The following is a 24,961-nucleotide window of genomic DNA, read 5'->3' on the forward strand; positions in this document are numbered from 1 at the left end:
CTAGCCTGTTCAACCTCTCTTTCGTGTCATCTGAGATTCCCAAAGATTGGAAAGCAGCTGCGGTCATCCCCCTCTTCAAAGGGGGGGACACTCTCGACCCAAACTGCTACAGACCTATATCTATCCTACCATGCCTTTCTAAGGTCTTCGAAAGCCAAGTCAACAAACAGATTACCGACCATTTCGAATCTCACCATACCTTCTCTGCTATGCAATCTGGTTTCAGAGCTGGTCATGGGTGCACCTCAGCCACGCTCAAGGTCCTAAACGATATCTTAACCGCCATCGATAAGAAACATTATTGTGCAGCCTTGGTTTCTCAAATGATTGCCTCGGCTGGTTCGCCAACTACTTCTCTGATAGAGTTCAGTGTGTCAAATCGGAGGGTCTGCTGTCCGGACCTCTGGCAGTCTCTATGGGGGTGCCACAGGGTTCAATTCTTGGACCGACTCTCTTCTCTGTATACATCAATGAGGTCGCTCTTGCTGCTGGTGAGTCTCTGATCCACCTCTACGCAGACGACACCATTCTGTATACTTCTGGCCCTTCTTTGGACACTGTGTTAACAACCCTCCAGGCAAGCTTCAATGCCATACAACTCTCCTTCCGTGGCCTCCAATTGCTCTTAAATACAAGTAAAACTAAATGCATGCTCTTCAACCGATCGCTACCTGCACCTACCCGCCTGCCCAACATCACTACTCTGGACGGCTCTGACTTAGAATACGTGGACAACTACAAATACTTAGGTGTCTGGTTAGACTGTAAACTCTCCTTCCAGACCCATATCAAACATCTCCAATCCAAAGTTAAATCTAGAATTGGCTTCCTATTTCGCAACAAAGCATCCTTCACTCATGCTGCCAAACATACCCTTGTAAAACTGACCATCCTACCAATCCTCGACTTTGGCGATGTCATTTACAAAATAGCCTCCAATACCCTACTCAACAAATTGGATGCAGTCTATCACAGTGCAATCCGTTTTGTCACCAAAGCCCCATATACTACCCACCATTGCGACCTGTACGCTCTCGTTGGCTGGCCCTCGCTTCATACTCGTCGCCAAACCCACTGGCTCCATGTCATCTACAAGACCCTGCTAGGTAAAGTCCCCCCTTATCTCAGCTCGCTGGTCACCATAGCATCTCCCACCTGTAGCACACGCTCCAGCAGGTATATCTCTCTAGTCACCCCCAAAACCAATTATTTCTTTGGCCGCCTCTCCTTCCAGTTCTCTGCTGCCAATGACTGGAACGAACTACAAAAATCTCTGAAACTGGAAACACTTATCTTCCTCACTAGCTTTAAGCACCAGCTGTCAGAGCAGCTCACAGATAACTGCACCTGTACATAGCCCACCTATAATTTAGCCCAAACAACTACCTCTTTCCCTACTGAATTTAATGTATTTATTTATTTTGCTCCTTTGCACCACATTATTTTTATTTCTACTTTGCACATTCTTCCATTGCAAAACTACCATTCCAGTGTTTTACTTGCTATATTGTATTTACTTTGCCACCATGGCCTTTTTTGCCTTTACCTCCCTTCTCACCTCATTTGCTCACATTGTATATAGACTTGTTTATACTGTATTATTGACTGTATGTTTGTTTTACTCCATGTGTAACTCTGTGTCGTTGTATGTGTCGAACTGCTTTGCTTTATCTTGGCCAGGTCGCAATTGTAAATGAGAACTTGTTCTCAACTTGCCTACCTGGTTAAATAAAGGTGAAATAAATAAATAAAATAAAAATTCCTATTCCCTATTCCCACTCCCTATTCCTATTCCCAATTCCCATTCCCATTCCCTATTCCCACTCCCTATTCCTATTCCCTATTCCTATTCCCACTCCCTATTCCCATTCCTAAAAATACCCCGGTATACGGAATGCTGCCCAGCCCCACACTCCCTTTAGTGGGCTTGTGTTCATCAAATACGACACCTCTCATCCACCTTTTGTCTTCACTCAATCCGTGTTAACAGTATTCAGTAGACTCACATGATATCTATCCTAATCATGACCTCTAACATCTCTCTCTTCTTCACTCACCCTGTGTTACCAGTATTCAGTAGACTCTCAGGATATCTATCCTGATCATGACCTCTAACCTCTCTTTCTTCTTCACTCACCCTGTGTTACCAGTATTCAGTAGACTCTCAGGATATCTATCCTAATCATGACCTCTAACCTCTCTCTCTTCTTCACTCACCCTGTGTTACCAGTATTCAGTAGACTCTCAGGATATCTATCCTGATCATGACCTCTAACCTCTCTCTCTTCTTCACTCACCCTGTGTTACCAGTATTCAGTAGACTCTCAGGATATCTATCCTAATCATGACCTCTAACCTCTCTCTCTTCTTCACTCACCCTGTGTTACCAGTATTCAGTAGACTCTCAGGATATCTATCCTAATCATGACCTCTAACCTCTCTCTCTTCTTCACTCACCCTGTGTTACCAGTATTCAGTAGACTCTCAGGATATCTATCCTAATCATGACCTCTAACCTCTCTCTCTTCTTCACTCACCCTGTGTTACCAGTATTCAGTAGACTCTCAGGATATCTATCCTAATCATGACCTCTAACCTCTCTCTCTTCTTCACTCACCCTGTGTTACCAGTATTCAGTAGACTCTCAGGATATCTATCCTAATCATATCTAACCTCTTTGTTTTGTTTTGTTTGTCAGATGAGGGAAGGGTGTAGATGGGACTGTCTCAGCTCTGAGCCATGGAATGTCCCCTCCGTCCGCCACTAGCCTGCTCTTCTCCACAGACTGACCTCCAGACACTCAGTTAGCGACACGTTGCTCCCCTCCATCTGAACACAACCAGGAAGGGGAAGAAGTCACAGCAGAGCTTCGTACGCACAGAGGACAGGATTTACAGCTCCTCTCCAACATATTAACAGCTAGCTCACCTTAGTTAGTTTGGCTTAGTTTTCCCTTGTTTTCTCTGTGGTTGGGATTTATTTTTATAGAGAGTCAAGATGGTGGATTTACAGGAGTACCTGTGGATGGTGATCCTGGGCTTCGTCATAGCCTTCATTCTTGCCTTCTCTGTTGGGGCCAACGACGTGGCCAACTCGTTTGGGACGGCGGTGGGGTCGGGGGTGGTGACGCTGAAACAGGCCTGTATCCTGGCGTCCATCTTTGAGACGTTGGGTTCCATGCTGCTTGGAGCCAAGGTGGGGGAGACCATACGGAAAGGCATCATAGACGTCAACCTCTACAACGAGACAGTGCCTGTTCTCATGGCGGGGGAGGTCAGCGCCATGGTCGGTACGTATACCATACCCTGTACTATACCATACCCTGTCATCCTCGAGTATCGCCATGGTCGGTATGTATATACCATATCCTGTCGTCCTCGAGTATCGGCCATGGTCGGTATGTATATACCATACCCTGTCGTCCTCGAGTATCGCCATGGTCGGTATGTATATACCATACCCTGTTGTCCTCGAGTATCAGCCATGGTCGGTACGTATATACCATACCCTGTACTATACCATACCCTGTTGTCCTCGAGTATCAGCCATGGTCGGTATGTATATACCATACCCTGTTGTCCTCGAGTATCAGCCATGGTCGGTACGTATATACCATACCCTGTCGTCCTCGAGTATCGGCCATGGTCGGTATGTATATACCATACCCTGTACTATACCATACCCTGTCGTCCTCGAGTATCGGCCATGGTCGGTACATATATACCATACCCTGTCGTCCTCGAGTATCGCCATGGTCGGTACATATATACCATACCCTGTCGGCCTCGAGTATCGGCCATGGTCGGTACGTATATACCATATCCTGTCGTCCTCGAGTATCGGCCATGGTCGGTATGTACAGTGCCTTGCGAAAATATTCGGCCCCCTTGAACTTTGCGACCTTTTGCCACATTTCAGGCTTCAAACATAAAGATATAAAACTGTATTTTTTTGTGAAGAATCAACAACAAGTGGGACACAATCATGAAGTGGAACGACATTTATTGGATATTTCAAACTTTTTTAACAAATTAAAAACTGACAAATTGGGCGTGCAAAATTATTCAGTCCCTTTACTTTCAGTGCAGCAAACTCTCTCCAGAAGTTCAGTGAGGATCTCTGAATTATCCAATGTTGACCTAAATGACTAATGATGATAAATACAATCCACCTGTGTGTAATCAAGTCTACGTATAAATGCACCTGCACTGTGATAGTCTCAGAGGTCCGTTAAAAGCGCAGAGAGCATCATGAAGAACAAGGAACACACCAGGCAGGTCCGAGATACTGTTGTGAAGAAGTTTAAAGCCGGATTTGGATAAAAAAAGATTTCCCAAGCTTTAAACATCCCAAGGAGCACTGTGCAAGCGATACTATTGAAATGGAAGGAGTATCAGACCACTGCAAATCTACCAAGACATGGCCGTCCCTCTAAACTTTCAGCTCATACAAGGAGAAGACTGATCAGAGATGCAGCCAAGAGGCCCATGATCACTCTGGATGAACTGCAGAGATCTACAGCTGAGGTGGGAGACTCTGTCCATAGGACAACAATCAGTCGTATATTGCACAAATCTGGCCTTTATGGAAGAGTGGCAAGAAGAAAGCCATTTCTTAAAGATATCCATAAAAAGTGTTGTTTAAAGTTTGCCACAAGCCACCTGGGAGACACACCAAACATGTGGAAGAAGGTGCTCTGGTCAGATGAAACCAAAATTGAACTTTTTGGCAACAATGCAAAACGTTATGTTTGGCGTAAAAGCAACACAGCTCATCACCCTGAACACACCATCCCCACTGTCAAACATGGTGGTGGCAGCATCATGGTTTGGGCCTGCTTTTCTTCAGCAGGGACAGGGAAGATGGTTAAAATTGATGGGAAGATGGATGGAGCCAAATACAGGACCATTCTGGAAGAAAACCTGATGGAGTCTGCAAAAGACCTGAGACTGGGACGGAGATTTGTCTTCCAACAAGACAATGATCCAAAACATAAAGCAAAATCTACAATGGAATGGTTCAAAAATAAACATATCCAGGTGTTAGAATGGCCAAGTCAAAGTCCAGACCTGAATCCAATCGAGAATCTGTGGAAAGAACTGAAAACTGCTGTTCACAAATGCTCTCCATCCAACCTCACTGAGCTCGAGCTGTTTTGCAAGGAGGAATGGGAAAAAATGTCAGTCTCTCGATGTGCAAAACTGATAGAGACATACCCCAAGCGACTTACAGCTGTAATCGCAGCAAAAGGTGGCGCTACAAAGTATTAACTTAAGGGGGCTGAATAATTTTGCACGCCCAATTTTTCAGTTTTTGATTTGTTAAAAAACGTTTGAAATATCCAATAAATGTCGTTCCACTTCATGATTGTGTCTCACTTGTTGATGATTCTTCACAAACAAATACAGTTTTATATCTTTATGTTTGAAGCCTGAAATGTGGCAAAAGGTCGCAAAGTTCAAGGGGGCCGAATACTTTCGCAAGGCACTGTATATACCATACTGTATATACCATACTATACCATACCCTGTCGTCCTCGAGTATCGGCCATGGTCGGTACATATATATCATACCCTGTCGTCCTCGAGTATCGGCCATGGTCGGTACGTATATACCATACCCTGTACTATACCATACCCTGTACTATACCATACCCTGTACTATACTATACCCTGTACTATACCATACCCTGTACTATACCATACCCTGTACTATACCATACCCTGTACTATACCATACCCTGTCGTCCTCGAGTATCGGCCATGGTCGGTACATATATACCATACCCTGTCGTCCTCGAGTATCGGCCATGGTCGGTATGTATATACCATACCCTGTCGTCCTCGAGTATTGCCATGGTCGGTACGTATATACCATACCCTGTCGTCCTCGAGTATCGGCCATGGTCGGTATGTATATACCATACCCTGTCGTCCTCGAGTATCGGCCATGGTCGGTATGTATATACCATACCCTGTCGTTCTCGAGTATTGTCTTAAAATGTTACTAGATGTTCAGTTCTTCCACCCGTGTTTCCTGAATTCCTCTAAGTGCATTGGAGGAGGTCTGAGGGAGGGACCGTGGATCCCTTTCCTCCAATGAGCTTTGAGAGAAATTGAGCTTGAAGGGATTTAACAGCTAGTAACCAATGTTTTCAGTCATAGCCTGTGTTTTAATTCTCACGGAAGGTTCATATCTCATAGCTTGTACGACGTCTGTCTGTCTCTGTCTGTCATCTGTCTGTCTCTGTCTGTCTGTGTGTCTCGCGCTATCTCTCTCTCTCTCTGTATCTCTCTCTCTGTATCTCTCCCCCTCGCTGTCTCTGTGTGTGTCTCTCTGTCTCTCTCTTTTTCCACAGGGTCAGCGATTTGGCAGCTCATCGCCTCTTTCCTCAAACTACCCATCTCCGGGACGCATTGCATCGTTGGATCGACCATCGGGTTCTCCATGGTGGCCATCGGCACCAAGGGTGTCCAGTGGATGCAGCTGGTCAAGATTGGTATGTCTATGACTACGTTACCCAGCATGCTCTGAAGTTGGGTTTACTATCTATGACTCTTTTAGCCCACCAAGGGCTAGTCTTCCCATGTCTGAGTAGGGCTGGGCTGTATACCATGTGATACTATATATACCCTACCATATGATACTATATATACCCTACAGTATGATACTATATATATACCCTAAAGTATAATACTATATATACCCTACCGTATAATACTATATATACCCTACCGTATGATACTATATATACCCTACAGTATGATACTATATATACCCTACAGTATGATACTATATATACCCTACCGTATGATACTATATATACCCTACAGTATAATACTATATATACCCTACCGTATGATACTATATATACCCTACAGTATGATACTATATATACCCTACCATATGATACTATATATTTACCCTACAGTATGATCCTAAAGACTCTCAGACCATGACTAACAAGATTATCTTATCTGATGAAACCAAGATTGACTGGGAGACTAGTTAGGATCGAGTGAAAGATGAACGGAGAAAAGTACAGAGAGATCCTTGATGAAAACCTGCTCCAGAGTGCTCAGGACATCAGACTGGGGCGAAGGTTCACCGACCAACAGGACAATGACCCTAAGCACACAGCCAACACGGGGCAGCAGGTAGCCTAGTGGTTAGAGCGTTGGACTTGTAACCAAAAGGTTGCAATTTCAAGTCCCTGAGCTGACAAGGTACAAATCTGTCGTTCTGCCCCTAAACAAGGCAGTTAACCCACTGTTTCCCAGTAGGCTGTCATTGAAAATAAGATTTTGTTCTTAATTAACTGACTTGCCTAGTTAAATAAAGGTAAAATAAAAATATATAAAAAAATTTAAAAAATACACTGCAGAAGTGTCTTTGTGACGAGTCTCTGAATGTCCTTGAGTGGCCCAGCCAGAGCTCAAACTTGAACCGGAGAGACATGAAAATAGCCTCGAGATTGTAATCGCTGCCAAAGGTGCTTCAGCAGATTACTGAGTTAAAGGGTCTGAATACTTATGTCAATGTGATATTCCAGGTTAATCTAAATCGCTAGTCAAATGGCAATTGCAATGTTTGGTTAAAAATGACATCTCATTTGCCCTACGTGGAAGTGTGGAAATGTTCTACAACGAGATCAACGTGTGGTTGAAGTTGTTGTTTTATACTGTTAAATCAATCAGATTTGAGAATGACCCATTACAATAATTGTGTGGCCGGGTAATGCATAACTCATAAAGCAATTTACAACCTTGATTATTCAAAAACATAAAAATATTGTCCCCAAATGTATTTATTTTTTGTTGTGATATACTGTATGTTGGCTGTATCGCCCAGCCCAATGACCGAGTCTAATATGGAACCTATGTTAGGTTGACTGTTTGTCCACATTACCCAGCGTGCTTTGGGATAAGGGTTGACTGTCTTATGACTTCATTGCCCAGCCTTCTCGGGTCTGTGGACTAATCCCAAATCAGTAGTTATTCGGGATACAAGGTGATTTGTACATCTTTCAGTTTGTGATCCGAATCAATTCTCTAAAACATGACCTATGACTACGTTACCCAGCCTGCCCCTCTCTTCCTTCCTCCAAGTGGCGTCCTGGTTCATCTCTCCCTTGCTGTCGGGACTGATGTCGGGGTTCCTCTTCTTCCTCATCAGACACTTCATCCTCAGTAAGGTGAGTTACCAGTAGTCACATTATACACTATTTGCAGTTCTCTGTGTGTGTGTACGTGTCTGTGCTGACCTGTGTTTGTGTGTGTATGTGTGTGTTTTCAGGATGACCCTGTCCCCAACGGTCTCCGTGCCCTGCCAGTGTTTTACGCCTCAACGATAGGCATCAACGCCTTCTCCATCCTCTACACTGGCGCTCCATGTAAGAACTGAGACTTAACCTAACCCTGGCCCTAACCCTTTAGACTGGTGGTCCATGTCAGAACTGAGACTTAACCTAGCCCTGGCCCTAACCCTTTAGACTGGTGGTCCATGTCAGAACTGAGACTTAACCTAACCCTGGTCCTAACACTAGACTGGCTCTCCATGTAAGAACTGAGACTTAACCTAACCCTGGCCCTAACACTAGACTGGTGGTCCATGTAAGAACTGAGACTTAACCTAACCCTGGTCCTAACACTAGACTGGCTCTCCATGTAGGAACTGAGACTTAACCTAACCCTGGCCCTAACACTAGACTGGTGGTCTATGTCAGAACTGAGACTTAACCTAACCCTGGCCATAACACTAGACTGGTGGTCCATGTCAGAACTGAGACTTAACCTAGCCCTGGCCCTAACCCTTTAGACTGGTGGTCCATGTCAGAACTAAGACTTAACCTAACCCTGGCCCTAACCCTTTAGACTGGTGGTCCATGTAAGAACTGATACTTAACCTAACCCTGGTCCTAACACTAGACTGGCTCTCCATGTAGGAACTGAGACTTAACCTAACCCTGGCCCCTAACCCTTTAGACTGGTGGTCCATGTAAGAACTGAGACTTAACCTAACCCTGGCCCTAACCCTTTAGACTGGCTCTCCATGTAGGAACTGAGACTTAACCTAACCCTGGTCCTAACACTAGACTGGTGGTCCATGTAAGAACTGAGACTTAACCTAACCCTGGCCCTAACCCTTTAGACTGGTGGTCCATGTAAGAACTGAGACTTAACCTAACCCTGGTCCTAACACTAGACTGGTGGTCCATGTCAGAACTGAGACTTAACCTAGCCCTGGCCCTAACCCTTTAGACTGGTGGTCCATGTAAGAACTGAGACTTAACCTAGCCCTGGCCCTAACCCTTTAGACTGGCTCTCCATGTAGGAACTGAGACTTAACCTAGCCCTGGCCCTAACCCTTTAGACTGGTGGTCCATGTAAGAACTGAGACTTAACCTAACCCTGGTCCTAACACTAGACTGGTGGTCCATGTAAGAACTGAGACTTAACCTAACCCTGGTCCTAACACTAGACTGGTGGTCCATGTCAGAACTGAGACTTAACCTAGCCCTGGCCCTAACCCTTTAGACTGGTGGTCCATGTAAGAACTGAGACTTAACCTAGCCCTGGCCCTAACCCTTTAGACTGGCTCTCCATGTAGGAACTGAGACTTAACCTAGCCCTGGCCCTAACCCTTTAGACTGGTGGTCCATGTAAGAACTGAGACTTAACCTAACCCTGGTCCTAACACTAGACTGGTGGTCTATGTAATAGCTTCACCATCTTTATTTTTAGCACTATACCAGTGTCTATCATGTGGAAACTGGGATTTCTTTCTACAATTATGTTTTGCATTGCTGGGCTTACCACTCTGTTTCGACGTGTGTGTCTCTCTCTCTCCCGCTCAGTGCTAGGTCTGGAGATGTTACCTGTGTGGGCTATAGCTCTGATCACGCTGGCGGGGGCTCTGGTCTGTGCTGCCGTGGTGTGGTTCGCTGTCTGCCCCTGGATGAGACGGAAGATAACAAGTAGGTGTCACCCCCTCTCTCTCTCTCTCTCTCTCACTGTTGTGTGTGTGTGTGTGTGTGTGTGTGTGTGTGTGTGTGTGTGTGTGTGTGTGTGTGTGTGTGTGTGTGTGTGTGTGTGTGTGTGTGTGTGTGTGTGTGTGTGTGTGTGTGTGTGTGTGTGTGTGTGTGTGTGTGTGTGTGTGTAAGATAATTTTATCCTCCCTAATACACATCATGAGGCTGCTACAACCTAGCCTACAAATTAAAGTTTATAACAAGGTGCACAGATTTCGAGAGACAAATTAGAGTAATCAAGGTGACAGTGACACATTCGATACCGCCTTGCACACTCTTGCCTGCACCTAGCTGATCCGGTGTGTAATCATTTAGTCCAACCGCTGCAAAACAGTTCTGTTTTTATTGGACAAATTCATGTTGGTCCCTCCTCCTTTCCGTTCCGTTTGCTTCCGTTTAAGGAAAAAGTTTTGCAACAGAATTGGGGGGGGGGAATGAATACACCCCTGATCAACCGCTCAGTCAGGTTTTTAACCTACATTTTTAAAGTTATAATAATAGAATGACAAATTTGAAATTGCATCAGCAGTTTTCCTGTCATGTCATTCATTGTATACCTTATAAATAGTTATCTGCCGTGTCAGAATGGTCCAGATCAACTAGCCCAATGCTAACTAGCTAATGTTGTTTTAGCCCATAGGTATTCTCCAATGATGGCCCCAGGGGGGAAAAGGTTTAGGAACCCCACTGCCCTTGACGGTGGAGTTGAGGCTACTGTTAGACCTTCATTGCAAAACAACATGTTTTAATCCGTTTTTTTGGTGACGTGAATGTATTTCGTATAGTTTTATCTAAAAAAAAAAAAAATTTTTAAAAGATCACTTTTAAATTTTTACTTTTTTATAGTTTTATTATTATTATGAAATTCACTGAGCAGGATGGTCCTCCCTAGCGGTGTAAAGTACTTCAGTAAAAATACTTGAAAGTACTGCTTAAGTAGTTTTTGGGGGGTATCTGTACTTTGCTATTTATATTTTTGACAACTTTTACATTATTTTCTTTAGGAATGTAGTGAAGTATTTTTTTTACATACATATTCCCTGACACCCAAAAGTACTCGCTACATTTTGAATGCTTAGCAGGACAAGAAAAGGGTCATGCGCACTGATCAAGAGAACATCCTTGGTCATCTCTACTGCCTCCGGTCTGGCGGACTCACTAAACACACATGCTTTGTCTGTAGTGTTGGAGTGTGCCCCTGGCTATCTGCAAATAAAATTAAATAAAAAAAAAACAAGAAAATGGTGCCATTTGCTTAATATAAGGAAGTTGAAATTATTTATACTTGTACTTTTGATACTTAAGTATATTTTAGCAATTACATTTACTTTTGATACTTTTGTTATCAAATACTTTTAAACTTTTACTCAAGTAGAAGTTTACTGGGTGACTTTTACTCAAGTAGTAGTTTACTGGGGGGCTTTTACTCAAGTAGTAGTTTACTGGGGGACTTTTACTCAAGTAGAAGTTTACTGGGGGACTTTTACTCAAGTAGAAGTTTACTGGGTGACTTTTACTCAAGTAGTAGTTTACTGGGGGGCTTTTACTCAAGTAGTAGTTTACTGGGGGACTTTTACTCAAGTAGTAGTTTACTGGGGGACTTTTACTCAAGTAGTAGTTTACTGGGGGACATATACTCAAGTAGTAGTTTACTGGGGGACTTTTACTCAAGTAGTAGTTTACTGGGGGACATATACTCAAGTAGTAGTTTACTGGGGGACTTTTACTCAAGTAGTAGTTTACTGGGGGACTTTTACTCAAGTAGTAGTTTACTGGGGGACTTTTCTTTTACTCAAGTATGATAATTGAGTAATTTCTCCACCACCTGTCCCCCCCCTTCCTCCTCTGAGGAGCCTCCACTGCCTGGAAGTATTTGAGAGCTCCTTTGTGTCTATTTCTCACGCCGCCTTCAAAGCCCTCTGGACACCCAGACTGACTGAACCATGCCAGACAAAAGACTTGAGTCCCCCGCTACAGAGCCCCCCCCCCTGGTCTCTGGCCTCCTCAGACTGTGTACCCTTCTGAAACCAAACAGCTTCTGCCAGCCGATGTGGACTTTCACCCCCCCCCCCCCCCCCTTGCCAAAAGGAAACATTTTAAACCCACTAACCCTGAACCCCAGCTAGCTAGAAAGAGTAAGACCTATTTAAGATTCTGGTTGGTTAGGGGAAATTAGGAACATTCTGGAATAGGTTTTTGTTTGGTTAGGTTAGGGTTTTGGTTAGGGTTTAGGTTAGGGTTTTGGTTTTGGTTAGGGTTGAAGTTAGGGTTTTGATTAGGGTTTGGTTAAGGGTTTGATTAGGGTTTGGTTAAGGGTTTGATTAGGGTTGGGACCTGTGTGATTCAGTTGGTAGAGCATGGCGCTTGCAACGCCAGGATAGTGTGTTCGATTCCCACTGTGCCATCCCTCCTCTTGTATCAGAGGAGGTATGGCCCTTTGTATCAGAGGAGGTATGGCCCTTTGTATCAGAGGAGGGATGGTCCTTTGTATCAGAGGAGGGATGGCCCTTTGTATCAGAGGAGGGATGGCCCTTTGTATCAGAGGAGGGATGGCCCTTTGTATCAGAGGAGGTATGGCCCTTTGTATCAGAGGAAGGATGGCCCTTTGTATCAGAGGAGGGATGGCCCTTTGTATCAGAGGAGGGATGGCCCTTTGTATCAGAGGAGGGATGGCCCTTTGTATCAGAGGAGGGACGGCCCTTTGTATCAGAGGAGGGATGGCCCTTTGTATCAGAGGAGGTATGGCCCTTTGTATCGGAGGAGGGATGGCCCTTTGTATCAGAGGAGGGATGGCCCTTTGTATCAGAGGAGGGATGGCCCTTTGTATCAGAGGAGGGATGGCCCTTTGTATCAGAGGAGGGACGGCCCTTTGTATCAGAGAAGGGACGGCCCTTTGTATCAGAGGAGGTATGGCCCTTTGTATCAGAGGAGGTATGGCCCTTTGTATCAGAGGAGGGATGGCCCTTTGTATCGGAGGAGGGATGGCCCTTTGTATCGGAGGAGGGATGGCCGTTTGTATCGGAGGAGGGATGGCCGTTTGTATCAGAGGAGGGACGGCCCTTTGTATCAGAGGAGGGACGGCCGTTTGTATCAGAGGAGGGATGGCCGTTTGTATCAGAGGAGGGATGGCCCTTTGTATCAGAGGAGGGATGGCCCTTTGTATCAGAGGAGGGATGGCCCTTTGTATCAGAGGAGGGATGGCCCTTTGTATCAGAGGAGGGATGGCCCTTTGTATCAGAGGAGGGATGGCCCTTTGTATCAGAGGAGGGATGGCCCTTTGTATCAGAGGAGGGATGGCCCTTTGTATCAGAGGAGGGACGGCCCTTTGTATCAGAGGAGGGACGGCCCTTTGTATCAGAGGAGGGACGGCCCTTTGTATCAGAGGAGGGATGGCCCTTTGTATCAGAGGAGGGATGGCCCTTTGTATCAGAGGAGGGATGGCCCTTTGTATCAGAGGAGGGATGGCCCTTTGTATCAGAGGAGGGATGGCCCTTTGTATCAGAGGAGGGATGGCCCTTTGTATCAGAGGAGGGATGGCCCTTTGTATCAGAGGAGGGATGGCCCTTTGTATCAGAGGAGGGACGGCCCTTTGTATCAGAGGAGGGACGGCCCTTTGTATCAGAGGAGGGACGGCCCTTTGTATCAGAGGAGGGACGGCCCTTTGTATCAGAGGAGGGACGGCCCTTTGTATCAGAGGAGGGATGGCCCTTTGTATCAGAGGAGGGATGGCCCTTTGTATCAGAGGAGGGATGGCCCTTTGTATCAGAGGAGGGATGGCCCTTTGTATCAGAGGAGGGATGGCCCTTTGTATCAGAGGAGGGATGGCCCTTTGTATCAGAGGAGGGATGGCCCTTTGTATCAGAGGAGGGATGGCCCTTTGTATCAGAGGAGGGACGGCCCTTTGTATCAGAGGAGGGACGGCCGTTTGTATCAGAGGAGGGACGGCCGTTTGTATCAGAGGAGGGACGGCCCTTTGTATCAGAGGAGGGATGGCCCTTTGTATCAGAGGAGGGATGGCCCTTTGTATCAGAGGAGGGATGGCCCTTTGTATCAGAGGAGGGATGGCCCTTTGTATCAGAGGAGGGATGGCCCTTTGTATCAGAGGAGGGACGGCCCTTTGTATCAGAGGAGGGATGGCCCTTTGTATCAGAGGAGGGACGGCCCTTTGTATCAGAGGAGGGACGGCCCTTTGTATCAGAGGAGGGACGGCCCTTTGTATCAGAGGAGGGACGGCCCTTTGTATCAGAGGAGGGACGGCCCTTTGTATCAGAGGAGGGATGGCCCTTTGTATCAGAGGAGGGATGGCCCTTTGTATCAGAGGAGGGATGGCCCTTTGTATCGGAGGAGGGATGGCCCTTTGTATCGGAGGAGGGATGGCCCTTTGTATCGGAGGAGGGATGGCCGTTTGTATCGGAGGAGGGACGGCCGTTTGTATCAGAGGAGGGACGGCCCTTTGTATCAGAGGAGGGACGGCCCTTTGTATCAGAGGAGGGACGGCCCTTTGTATCAGAGGAGGGACGGCCGTTTGTATCAGAGGAGGGATGGCCCTTTGTATCAGAGGAGGGATGGCCCTTTGTATCAGAGGAGGGATGGCCCTTTGTATCAGAGGAGGGATGGCCCTTTGTATCAGAGGAGGGATGGCCCTTTGTATCAGAGGAGGGATGGCCCTTTGTATCAGAGGAGGGACGGCCCTTTGTATCAGAGGAGGGACGGCCCTTTGTATCAGAGGAGGGATGGCCCTTTGTATCAGAGGAGGGATGGCCCTTTGTATCAGAGGAGGGACGGCCCTTTGTATCAGAGGAGGGACGGCCCTTTGTATCAGAGGAGGGATGGCCCTTTGTATCAGAGGAGGGACGGCCCTTTGTATCAGAGGAGGGATGGCCCTTTGTATCGGAGGAGGGATGGCCCTTTGTATCAGAGGAGGGACGGCCCTTTGTATCGGAGGAGGGACGGCCCTTTGTATCGGAGGAGGGACGGCCCTTTGTATCGGAGGAGGGACGGCCCTTTGTATCGGAGGAGGGATGGCCCTTTGTATCAGAGGAGGGATGGCCCTTTGTATCAGAGGAGGGATGGCCCTTTGTATCAGAGGAGGGATGGCCCTTTGTATCAGAGGAGGGATGGCCCTTTGTATCAGAGGAGGGATGGCCCTTTGTATCAGAGGAGGGATGGCCCTTTGTATCAGAGGAGGGATGGCCCTTTGTATCAGAGGAGGGATGGCCCTTTGTATCAGAGGAGGGATGGCCCTTTGTATCAGAGGAGGGACGGCCCTTTGTATCAGAGGAGGGACGGCCCTTTGTATCAGAGGAGGGACGGCCCTTTGTATCAGAGGAGGGATGGCCCTTTGTATCAGAGGAGGGATGGCCCTTTGTATCAGAGGAGGGATGGCCCTTTGTATCAGAGGAGGGATGGCCCTTTGTATCAGAGGAGGGATGGCCCTTTGTATCAGAGGAGGGATGGCCCTTTGTATCAGAGGAGGGATGGCCCTTTGTATCAGAGGAGGGATGGCCCTTTGTATCAGAGGATGGATGGCCCTTTGTATCAGAGGAGGGATGGCCCTTTGTATCAGAGGAGGGACGGCCCTTTGTATCAGAGGAGGGACGGCCCTTTGTATCAGAGGAGGGACGGCCCTTTGTATCAGAGGAGGGATGGCCCTTTGTATCAGAGGAGGGATGGCCCTTTGTATCAGAGGAGGGATGGCCCTTTGTATCAGAGGAGGGATGGCCCTTTGTATCAGAGGAGGGATGGCCCTTTGTATCAGAGGAGGGATGGCCCTTTGTATCAGAGGAGGGACGGCCCTTTGTATCAGAGGAGGGATCAGAGGAGGGATGGCCCTTTGTATCAGAGGAGGGATGGCCCTTTGTATCAGAGGAGGGACGGCCCTTTGTATCAGAGGAGGGATGGCCCTTTGTATCAGAGGAGGGATGGCCCTTTGTATCAGAGGAGGGATGGCCCTTTGTATCAGAGGAGGGATGGCCCTTTGTATCGGAGGAGGGATGGCCCTTTGTATCAGAGGAGGGACGGCCCTTTGTATCAGAGGAGGGACGGCCCTTTGTATCGGAGGAGGGACGGCCCTTTGTATCGGAGGAGGGACGGCCCTTTGTATCGGAGGAGGGACGGCCCTTTGTATCGGAGGAGGGATGGCCCTTTGTATCAGAGGAGGGATGGCCCTTTGTATCAGAGGAGGGATGGCCCTTTGTATCAGAGGAGGGATGGCCCTTTGTATCAGAGGAGGGATGGCCCTTTGTATCAGAGGAGGGATGGCCCTTTGTATCAGAGGAGGGATGGCCCTTTGTATCAGAGGAGGGATGGCCCTTTGTATCAGAGGAGGGATGGCCCTTTGTATCAGAGGAGGGATGGCCCTTTGTATCAGAGGAGGGATGGCCCTTTGTATCAGAGGAGGGACGGCCCTTTGTATCAGAGGAGGGATGGCCCTTTGTATCAGAGGAGGGACGGCCCTTTGTATCAGAGGAGGGATGGCCCTTTGTATCAGAGGAGGGATGGCCCTTTGTATCAGAGGAGGGACGGCCCTTTGTATCAGAGGAGGGATGGCCCTTTGTATCAGAGGAGGTATGGCCCTTTGTATCAGAGGAGGTATGGCCCTTTGTATCAGAGGAGGGACGGCCCTTTGTATCAGAGGAGGGACGGCCCTTTGTATCAGAGGAGGGACGGCACTTGATTATTGGACATTTTGAAAGAAAAATGATTTAATAAGTAAAATTCCCAGGATCCTCTTCATAGACATAATGTCATGTTTCTCTCTCGGTTAGGTGGCTATTTATTTGGCCTGTCAGAAGGGTAAGGTCAGCCCCCAGTTTGAAATCTGTAAAGCCTTGGGTAAGCTCCGTGACGCTCAATTATGAGCCTAATATCAGAGTCCAGTGGGTGTCAGGGAACTAGGGAGTACTGTGGTGTCAGTTTCAGACTGTATTCTTAAACTTTGTCTACTGAACATGACCGTTGTTCACAGCTCTGTTGGCTAGATGGTATCAGTGATCATGACTGTAGTCTCAGACAGCTCGGTAGGCTAGATGGTATCAGTGAAGCAGGCCTGTTAGTTCTAACCAGGGTGCCGTTCATTAGAGGACACAAACGTTATGCTACTGAAAAGGAAAACAAGTGTTTCTTATTGGACAAGGTCAGGTAGTCCCTCCCTGTTTTTGTTCAGTTTCATGCTTAATGAACACAACCCTGTTCCGGGAGCGAGAGCTCCCTACACTTCCATTGACAGTACCTGACTCCGGCTATATATTTGAGTAGTGGGCTTAGCCCACTAGATGCCTTCCTCTTGGCCGCAGACACAAAATACTGCAGTTTTTAAAAACGATTTTCTTGCAATTCTACACCTTTTGCCATAGCATAAGAACACGGTATAAGCCATCTGAGTGACTCAAACATTGACTAAGTCAATGGGGGCCCCGTGCCATGACGTTGACTAAGTCAATGGGGGGCCCTGTGCCATGACGTTGACTAAGTCAATGGGGGCTCCGTGCCATGACGTTGACTAAGTCAATGGGGGCCTCGTGCCATGACGTTGACTAAGTCAATGGGGGGCCCTGTGCCATGACGTTGACTAAGTCAATGGGGGCTCCGTGCCATGACGTTGACTAAGTCAATGGGGGCCGCGTGCCATGACGTTGACTAAGTCAATGGGGGCCGCGTGCCATGACGTTGACTAAGTCAATGGGGGCCGCGTGCCATGACGTTGACTAAGTCAATGGGGGCCCCGTGCCATGACGTTGACTAAGTCAATGGGGGCCGCGTGCCATGACGTTGACTAAGTCAATGGGGGCCCCGTGCCATGACGTTGACTAAGTCAATGGGGGCCCCGTGCCATGACGTTGACTAAGTCAATGGGGGCTCCGTGCCATGACGTTGACTAAGTCAATGGGGGCCGCGTGCCATGACGTTGACTAAGTCAATGGGGGCCCCGTGCCATGACGTTGACTAAGTCAATGGGGGCCCTGTGCCATGACGTTGACTAAGTCAATGGGGGCTCCGTGCCATGACGTTGACTAAGTCAATGGGGGCCCCGTGCCATGACGTTGACTAAGTCAATGGGGGCCTCGTGCCATGACGTTGACTAAGTCAATGGGGGCCTCGTGCCATGACGTTGACTAAGTCAATGGGGGCCGCGTGCCATGACGTTGACTAAGTCAATGGGGGCCCCGTGCCATGACGTTGACTAAGTCAATGGGGGCCGCGTGCCATGACGTTGACTAAGTCAATGGGGGCCGTGTGCCATGACGTTGACTAAGTCAATGGGGGCCCCGTGCCATGACGTTGACTAAGTCAATGGGGGCCCCGTGCCATGACGTTGACTAAGTCAATGGGGGCTCCGTGCCATGACGTTGACTAAGTCAATGGGGGCCCCGTGCCATGACATTGCTGGAAATGTTAGATTCTGTCACTTTTTTTATTTTAGTGATTGTTAGTTATCAAAGATAATCTTTTTTGAAAATATATAGCTTCATTATATTTTCTACATACTTATATATAGTTCCAAACTATCTATCTATATACACATTTTAAGTCGGAAGTTTACATACACCTTAGCCAAATACATTTAAGCTCTGTATTTCACAATTCCTGACATTTAATCCTAGTAAAAATTCCCTTGTCTTAGGTCAGTTTAGGATCACCACTTTATTTTAAGAGTGTGAAATGTCAGAATAATAGTAGAGAGAATAATTTATTTCAGGTTTTTATTTCTTTCATCACATTCCCAGTGGGTCAGAAGTTTACATACACTCAGTTAGTATTTGGTAGCATTGCCTTTAAATTGTTTAACTTGGGTCAAACCTTTCGGGTAGCCTTCCACAGGCTTCCCACAATAACTTCCATTCCTCCTGACAGAGCTGGTGTAACTGAGTTAGGTGTGTAGGCCTCCTTGCTCGCACAAGCTTTTTCAGTTCTGCCCACAAATGTTCTATAGGATTGAGGTCAGGGCTTTGTGATGGCCACTCCAATACCTTGACTTCATTGTCCTTTAGCCATTTTGCCACAACTTTGGAAGTATGCTTGGGGTCATTGTCCATTTGGAAGACCCATTTGCGACCAAGCTTTAACTTCCTGACTGATGTCTTGATGTTGCTTCAATATATCCACATACTATTGCTACCTCATGATGCCATCTATTTTGTGAAGTGCACCAGTCCCTCCTGCAGCAAAGCACCCCTACAACATGATGCTGCCACCCCCGTGCTTCACGGTTGGGATGGTGTTCTTCGGCTTGCAAGCCTCCCCCTTTCTTCCAAACATAACGATGGTCATTATGGCCAAACAGTTCTATTTTTGTTTCATCAGACCAGAGGCCATTTCTCCAAAAAGAACGATCTTTGTCCCCATGTGCAGTTGCAAAACTGGCTTTTTTATGGCGGTTTTGAGGCAGTGGCTTCTTCCTTGCTGAGTGGCCTTTCAGGTTATGTCGATATAGGACTCCTTTTACTGTGGATATAGATACTTTTGTACCAGTTTCCTCCAGCATCTTCACAAGATCCTTTGCTATTGTTCTGGGATTGATTTGTACTTTTCTCTTTTTTACTTTTCACCAAAGTACGTTCATCTCAAGTAGACAGAACGTGTCTCCTTCCTGAGTGGTATGACGGCTGCGTGGTCTCATGGTGTTTAAACTTGCGTACTGTTTGTACCACTGTTTGTACTACTGTTTGATGTCAAGCAAAGAGGCACTGAGTTTGAAGGTAGGCCTTGAAAAACATCTACAGGTACACCTCCAATTGACTCAGGCTAATTGACATAATTTATCAGAAGCTTCTAAAGCCATGGCATCATTTTCTGGAATTTTCCAAGTTGTTCAACCTTTCTGATCTCCCCATCCCGGATCCGGGATCGTGAATACAGACTCAAGCTCATTACCATAACGCAACGTTAACTATTCATGAAAATCGCAAATGAAATGAAATTAATCTATTTGCTCTCAAGCTTAGCCTTTTGTTAACAACACTGTCATCTCAGATTTTCAAAATATGCTTTTGAACCATAGCTACACAAGCATTTGTGTAAGAGTATTGATAGCCTAGCATTGCATTAAGCCTAGCATTCAGCATGCAACATTTTTCCACAAAAAACCATAAAAGCATTCAAATAAAATAATTTACCTTTGAAGAACTTCGGATGTTTTCAATGAGGAGACTCTGTTAGATAGCAAATGTTCCGTTTTTACAAAAAATATTATTTATGTCGACTAATCACTCCGTTTTGTTCATCACGTTTGGGTAAGAAAGAAAAAAGAAAAAAAGTTGTTAAAACGCGAACTTTTTTCCAAATGAACTAATATCGACAGAAACATGGCAAACGATGTTTAGAATCAATCCTCAAGGTGTTTTTCACATATCTATCGACGATAAAATCCATCGTGGCAGTTTACTTTCAATTCTGAAGAAATAGAACGCGCATGGACTTACTGATTACGCAATACAGGACACCGGGCGGGACACCAGGTAAATGTAGTCTCTTATGGTCAATCTTCCAATGATATGCCTACAAACACGTCACAATGCTGCAGACACCTCGGGGAATATACAGAAAGCGCAGGCTCATTCCTGGCGCATTCACAGCCATATAAGGAGACATTGGAACACAGCGCCTTCAGAATCCGGGGCATTTCCTGTATGAAACATCATCTTGGTTTCGCCTATTGCATTAGTTCTGGGGCACGCACAGATAATATCTTTGCAGTTTTGGAGACGTCAGAGTTGTGTCTTTCCAAGGCTGTCAATTCCATGCATAGTCGAGCATCTTTTCGTGACAAAATATTGCGCTTAAAACGGGCACGTCTTTTTATCCAATAATGACAATAATGACACAGCGCCCCTATAGGTTCAAGAGGTTAAAGGCACAGTCAACTTAGTGTATGTAAACTTCTGACCCACTGGAATTGTGATACAGGGAATTATAAATTAAATAATCTGTCTGTAAACAATTGTTGGAAAAATGACTTGTGTCATGCACAAAGTAGATGTCCTAACCGACTTGCCAAAACTATAGTTTGTTAACAAGAAATTTGTGGAGTGGTTGAAAAACGAGTTTTCATGACTCAAACCTGAGTGTATGTAAACTTCTGAACTTCAACTGTATATGGTTATAGTCATTTAAATTTACACATGCTTTACCATCCCAATTTTTATTTATTTTTCTAAACAATTGTATTTATTTATTTTTTATTCTGTTTTTGGGAGTTGCGGCAACGGGGGAAACACGTGTGTAACGATGCTGTCCCCCTGTCCCCTGGTCAGGTCGCATGAAGAAGGAGCACGCTGCCTTGTCACGTATCTCAGACGAGTCCTTAGATCAGATCCCAGAGGAGGAGGAGGACACTCCCGTGTTCAAGGAGCTACCGGGCGCCAAGATGACGGATGACTCTGTGCTGCCGTTAACGGGTGGCACCGGAGGAGAGTCGCGGAGAGGAGAGGCCACCGGAGAGCTCAACAGCCTGGCCAATGGAGGCACTGTCCTGCCCAACGGACGGGTCTACGGTCAGTTGGCCCGCTGAGCTAAAGCCTTAGCATTACCTGCCGGGGAGCTAATACAAGTCTTCAGGTCCCAGATGTACAGTATAGAGACAGGAGAGGCTTCTCGTTTCAGTTGTACGTCAGTATAGAGACAGGAGAGGCTTCTCGTTTCAGATGTATATCAGTATAGAGACAGGAGAGACTTCACGTTTCAGTTGTACGTCAGTATAGAGACAGGAGAGGCTTCTCGTTTCAGATGTCTGTCAGTATAGAGACAGGAGAGGCTTCTCGTTTCAGAAGTCCGTCAGTATAGAGACAGGAGAGGCTTCTCGTTTCAGATGTCCGTCAGTATAGAGACAGGAGAGGCTTCTCGTTTCAGAAGTACGTCAGTATAGAGACAGGAGAGACTTCACGTTTCAGATGTCCGTCAGTATAGAGACAGGAGAGGCTTCTCGTTTCAGATATACGTCAGTATAGAGACAGGAGAGGCTTCTCGTTTCAGATGTCCGTCAGTATAGAGACAGGAGAGACTTCACGTTTCAGATGTACGGTCAGTATAGAGACAGGAGAGGCTTCTCGTTTCAGATGTCCGTCAGTATAGAGACAGGAGAGGCTTCTCGTTTCAGATGTCGGTCAGTATAGAGACAGGAGAGGCTTCACGTTTCAGATGTACGGTCAGTATAGAGACAGGAGAGGCTTCTCGTTTCAGATGTCCGTCAGTATAGAGACAGGAGAGGCTTCTCGTTTCAGATGTCCGTCAGTATAGAGACGGGAGAGGCTTCTCGTTTCAGATGTACGGTCAGTATAGAGACAGGAGAGGCTTCTCGTTTCAGATGTCCGTCAGTATAGAGACAGGAGAGGCTTCTCGTTTCAGATGTCCGTCAGTATAGAGACGGGAGAGGCTGAGCCACTGGGTTTTAACCCATATACTTTGAGGGTCCACCACAAGATCATGTTGGCCCGCTGACAATAGTACTTCACCGCCAAACCACCTCTGATTTTAGAGCAGAGCAAAGTAGACCAGAGCAGTTCTGTCACGCTCATTCCTCCTGCTACCCAGGCCACTCCCACTCCATGACCTCATACTAACTTTTAGAGTTACTATATTAACGTTTAGTATTTCTTAGTTCTTTCTCTGCTCCCCAGACCAGACCACTATACATGTAGTATAATAGTATTAGTTTAGTATGCCTGATATATTTACTGTGTTATAAACTGGGCGGTTCGAGCCCTGAATTCTGATTGGCTGACAGCTGTGGTATATCAGACCGTATACCACGCGTATGACAAAACGTTTATTTTCCTCTCTTCTCCCCCAGGGCGGACCCACTCCATGACCAACGGTACCCTGTCCATGTCCAAGTCCCCACTGTCCAACGGCAGCTTCACCTTCGGTGGGGAACACATCCGCAGCGACGGCCAGGTGTACCACACGGTTCACAAGGACTCTGGTCTCTACAAAGACCTGCTCCACAAGATCCACCTGGGACGACTGGAGGACGACAACTCCGCCCCCACGCCAGACAACAACTACCGCCTGCTGCGTCGCAACAACAGTTACACCTGCTACACGGCCGCCATCTGTGGCATGCCGGTCCAGCCGCTGCTCCGCTCCGAGTCCCGCGAGGCCCGAGAGGACAGTGAGAAGCTGGTGGGGGAGGGGGAGAGGTCGGGAAGCGTGTCCTACACCAAGAAGAGGGTCCGTTACGATAGTTACTCGTCGTACTGTAACGCCGTGGCGGAGGCCGAGATCGAGGCGGAGGAGGGCGGCGTGGAGATGAAGCTGGCGTCTGACCTGGGAGGCGAGGAGGCAGGGGCGCCCGGGGCTCCCATCCCACTGGATGACTCCGCAGAAGAGGATGAAGGGGATAAGGACAAGCCGACCGTCTACCTGCTCTTCCACTTCCTGCAGATCCTCACCGCATGCTTTGGATCCTTCGCTCACGGAGGCAACGACGTCAGGTGGGTGCTGCCCCCCTGCTTCCGGCTGACTAGGGATAAGAAAGGTTGAAAACATTCTTAAAATTCACAGGTTTTCCAGAATTTGTTTCTCCACTGTTGGATTTCTGTTGGAGTTAGTTTACTGACATTTGCAACTCTACAGCAGACAAGATGACCTCTCAATATTAAGACCATTAAGATTTAGTGTTTGTCACACAAGTACAATTTTTATCAGCCCAGCATTCGCCTTATAATCCATCAAACTAGTCTCAAACAGAAAGCAACCAGCCTGACACCGACTTCCCTCTCAAACAGAAAGGAACCTGCCTGACACCGACTCCCCTCTCAAACAGAAAGGAACCTGCCTGACACCGACTCCCCTCTCAAACAGAAAGGAACCTGCCTGACACCGACTCCCCTCTCAAACAGAAAGGAACCTGCCTGACACCGACTCCCCTCTCAAACAGAAAGGAACCTGCCTGACACCGACTCCCCTCTCAAACAGAAAGGAACCTGCCTGACACCGACTCCCCTCTCAAACAGAAAGGAACCTGCCTGACACAGATTCCCCTCTCAAACAGAAAGGAACCTGCCTGACACCGACTCCCCTCTCAAATAGAAAGGAACCTGCCTGACACAGACTCCCCTCTCAAATAGAAAGGAACCTGCCTGACACAGACTCCCCTCTCAAACAGAAAGGAACCTGCCTGACACCGACTCCCCTCTCAAATAGAAAGGAACCTGCCTGACACAGACTCCCCTCTCAAATAGAAAGGAACCTGCCTGACACAGACTCCCCTCTCAAATAGAAAGGAACCTGCCTGACACAGACTCCCCTCTCAAATAGAAAGGAACCTGTCTGACACCAACTTCTTTCTAGATCTGAATTAATGAAATATTCTTATTAAATACTTTTTTCTTTACACAGTTGAATGTGCTGACAACAAAATCACAAAAAAATTATCAATGGAAATCAAATGTATCAACCCATGGAGGTCTGGATTTGGAGTCACACTCAAAATTAAAGTGGAAAACCACACTACAGGCTGATCCAACTTTGATGTAATGTCCTTAAAACAAGTCAAAATGAGGCTCAGTAGTGTGTGTGGCCTCCACGTGCCTGTATGACCTCCCTACAACGCCTGGGCATGCTCCTGATGAGGTGGCGGATGGTCTCCTGAGGGATCTCCTCCCAGACCTGGACTAAAGCATCCGCCAACTCCTGGACAGTCTGTGGTGCAATGTGACCATTTTTATGTTTTTGTCTATGGAGATTGCATGGCTGTGTGCTCAATTTTATACACCTGTCAGCAACGGGTGTAACAGCAACATTCCTGTAGTCAGCATGCCAATTGTAGGCTCCCTCAACTTGAGACATCTGTGGCATTGTGTTGTGCACAATATTTTAGAGAAATAAGCTGTTTTTGTGCGTATGGAACATTTCTGGGATCTTTAATTTCAGCTCATGAAACATGAGACCAAACACTTTATATGTTGCCTTTATATTGTTGTTCAGTGTAGT

The 24,961-nt window shown here is 46.9% G+C and overlaps 1 protein-coding gene across 5 annotated transcripts in view; it reads left to right on the top strand.

Annotated features, from left to right (window-relative positions):
• LOC139389357 (sodium-dependent phosphate transporter 2-like) overlaps positions 1–24,961 on the top strand; it is a 97,609-nt gene that overhangs the window by 55,258 nt on the left and 17,390 nt on the right. For all 5 annotated transcript variants that reach the window (XM_071136051.1, XM_071136046.1, XM_071136047.1 and 2 more), the window contains exons 2-8: positions 2,699–3,289; positions 6,359–6,499; positions 8,109–8,194; positions 8,296–8,392; positions 9,857–9,976; positions 21,283–21,522; positions 22,818–23,460. In XM_071136051.1, the coding sequence (XP_070992152.1) occupies positions 2,998–3,289; positions 6,359–6,499; positions 8,109–8,194; positions 8,296–8,392; positions 9,857–9,976; positions 21,283–21,522; positions 22,818–23,460 (1,619 nt within the window). In that variant the 5' untranslated portion in view covers positions 2,699–2,997. The remainder of the gene's footprint in view (positions 1–2,698; positions 3,290–6,358; positions 6,500–8,108; positions 8,195–8,295; positions 8,393–9,856; positions 9,977–21,282; positions 21,523–22,817; positions 23,461–24,961) is intronic.

This window comes from Oncorhynchus clarkii, chromosome 30, assembly GCF_045791955.1.
Source record: "Oncorhynchus clarkii lewisi isolate Uvic-CL-2024 chromosome 30, UVic_Ocla_1.0, whole genome shotgun sequence".
Classification (NCBI taxonomy): domain Eukaryota; kingdom Metazoa; phylum Chordata; class Actinopteri; order Salmoniformes; family Salmonidae; genus Oncorhynchus; species Oncorhynchus clarkii.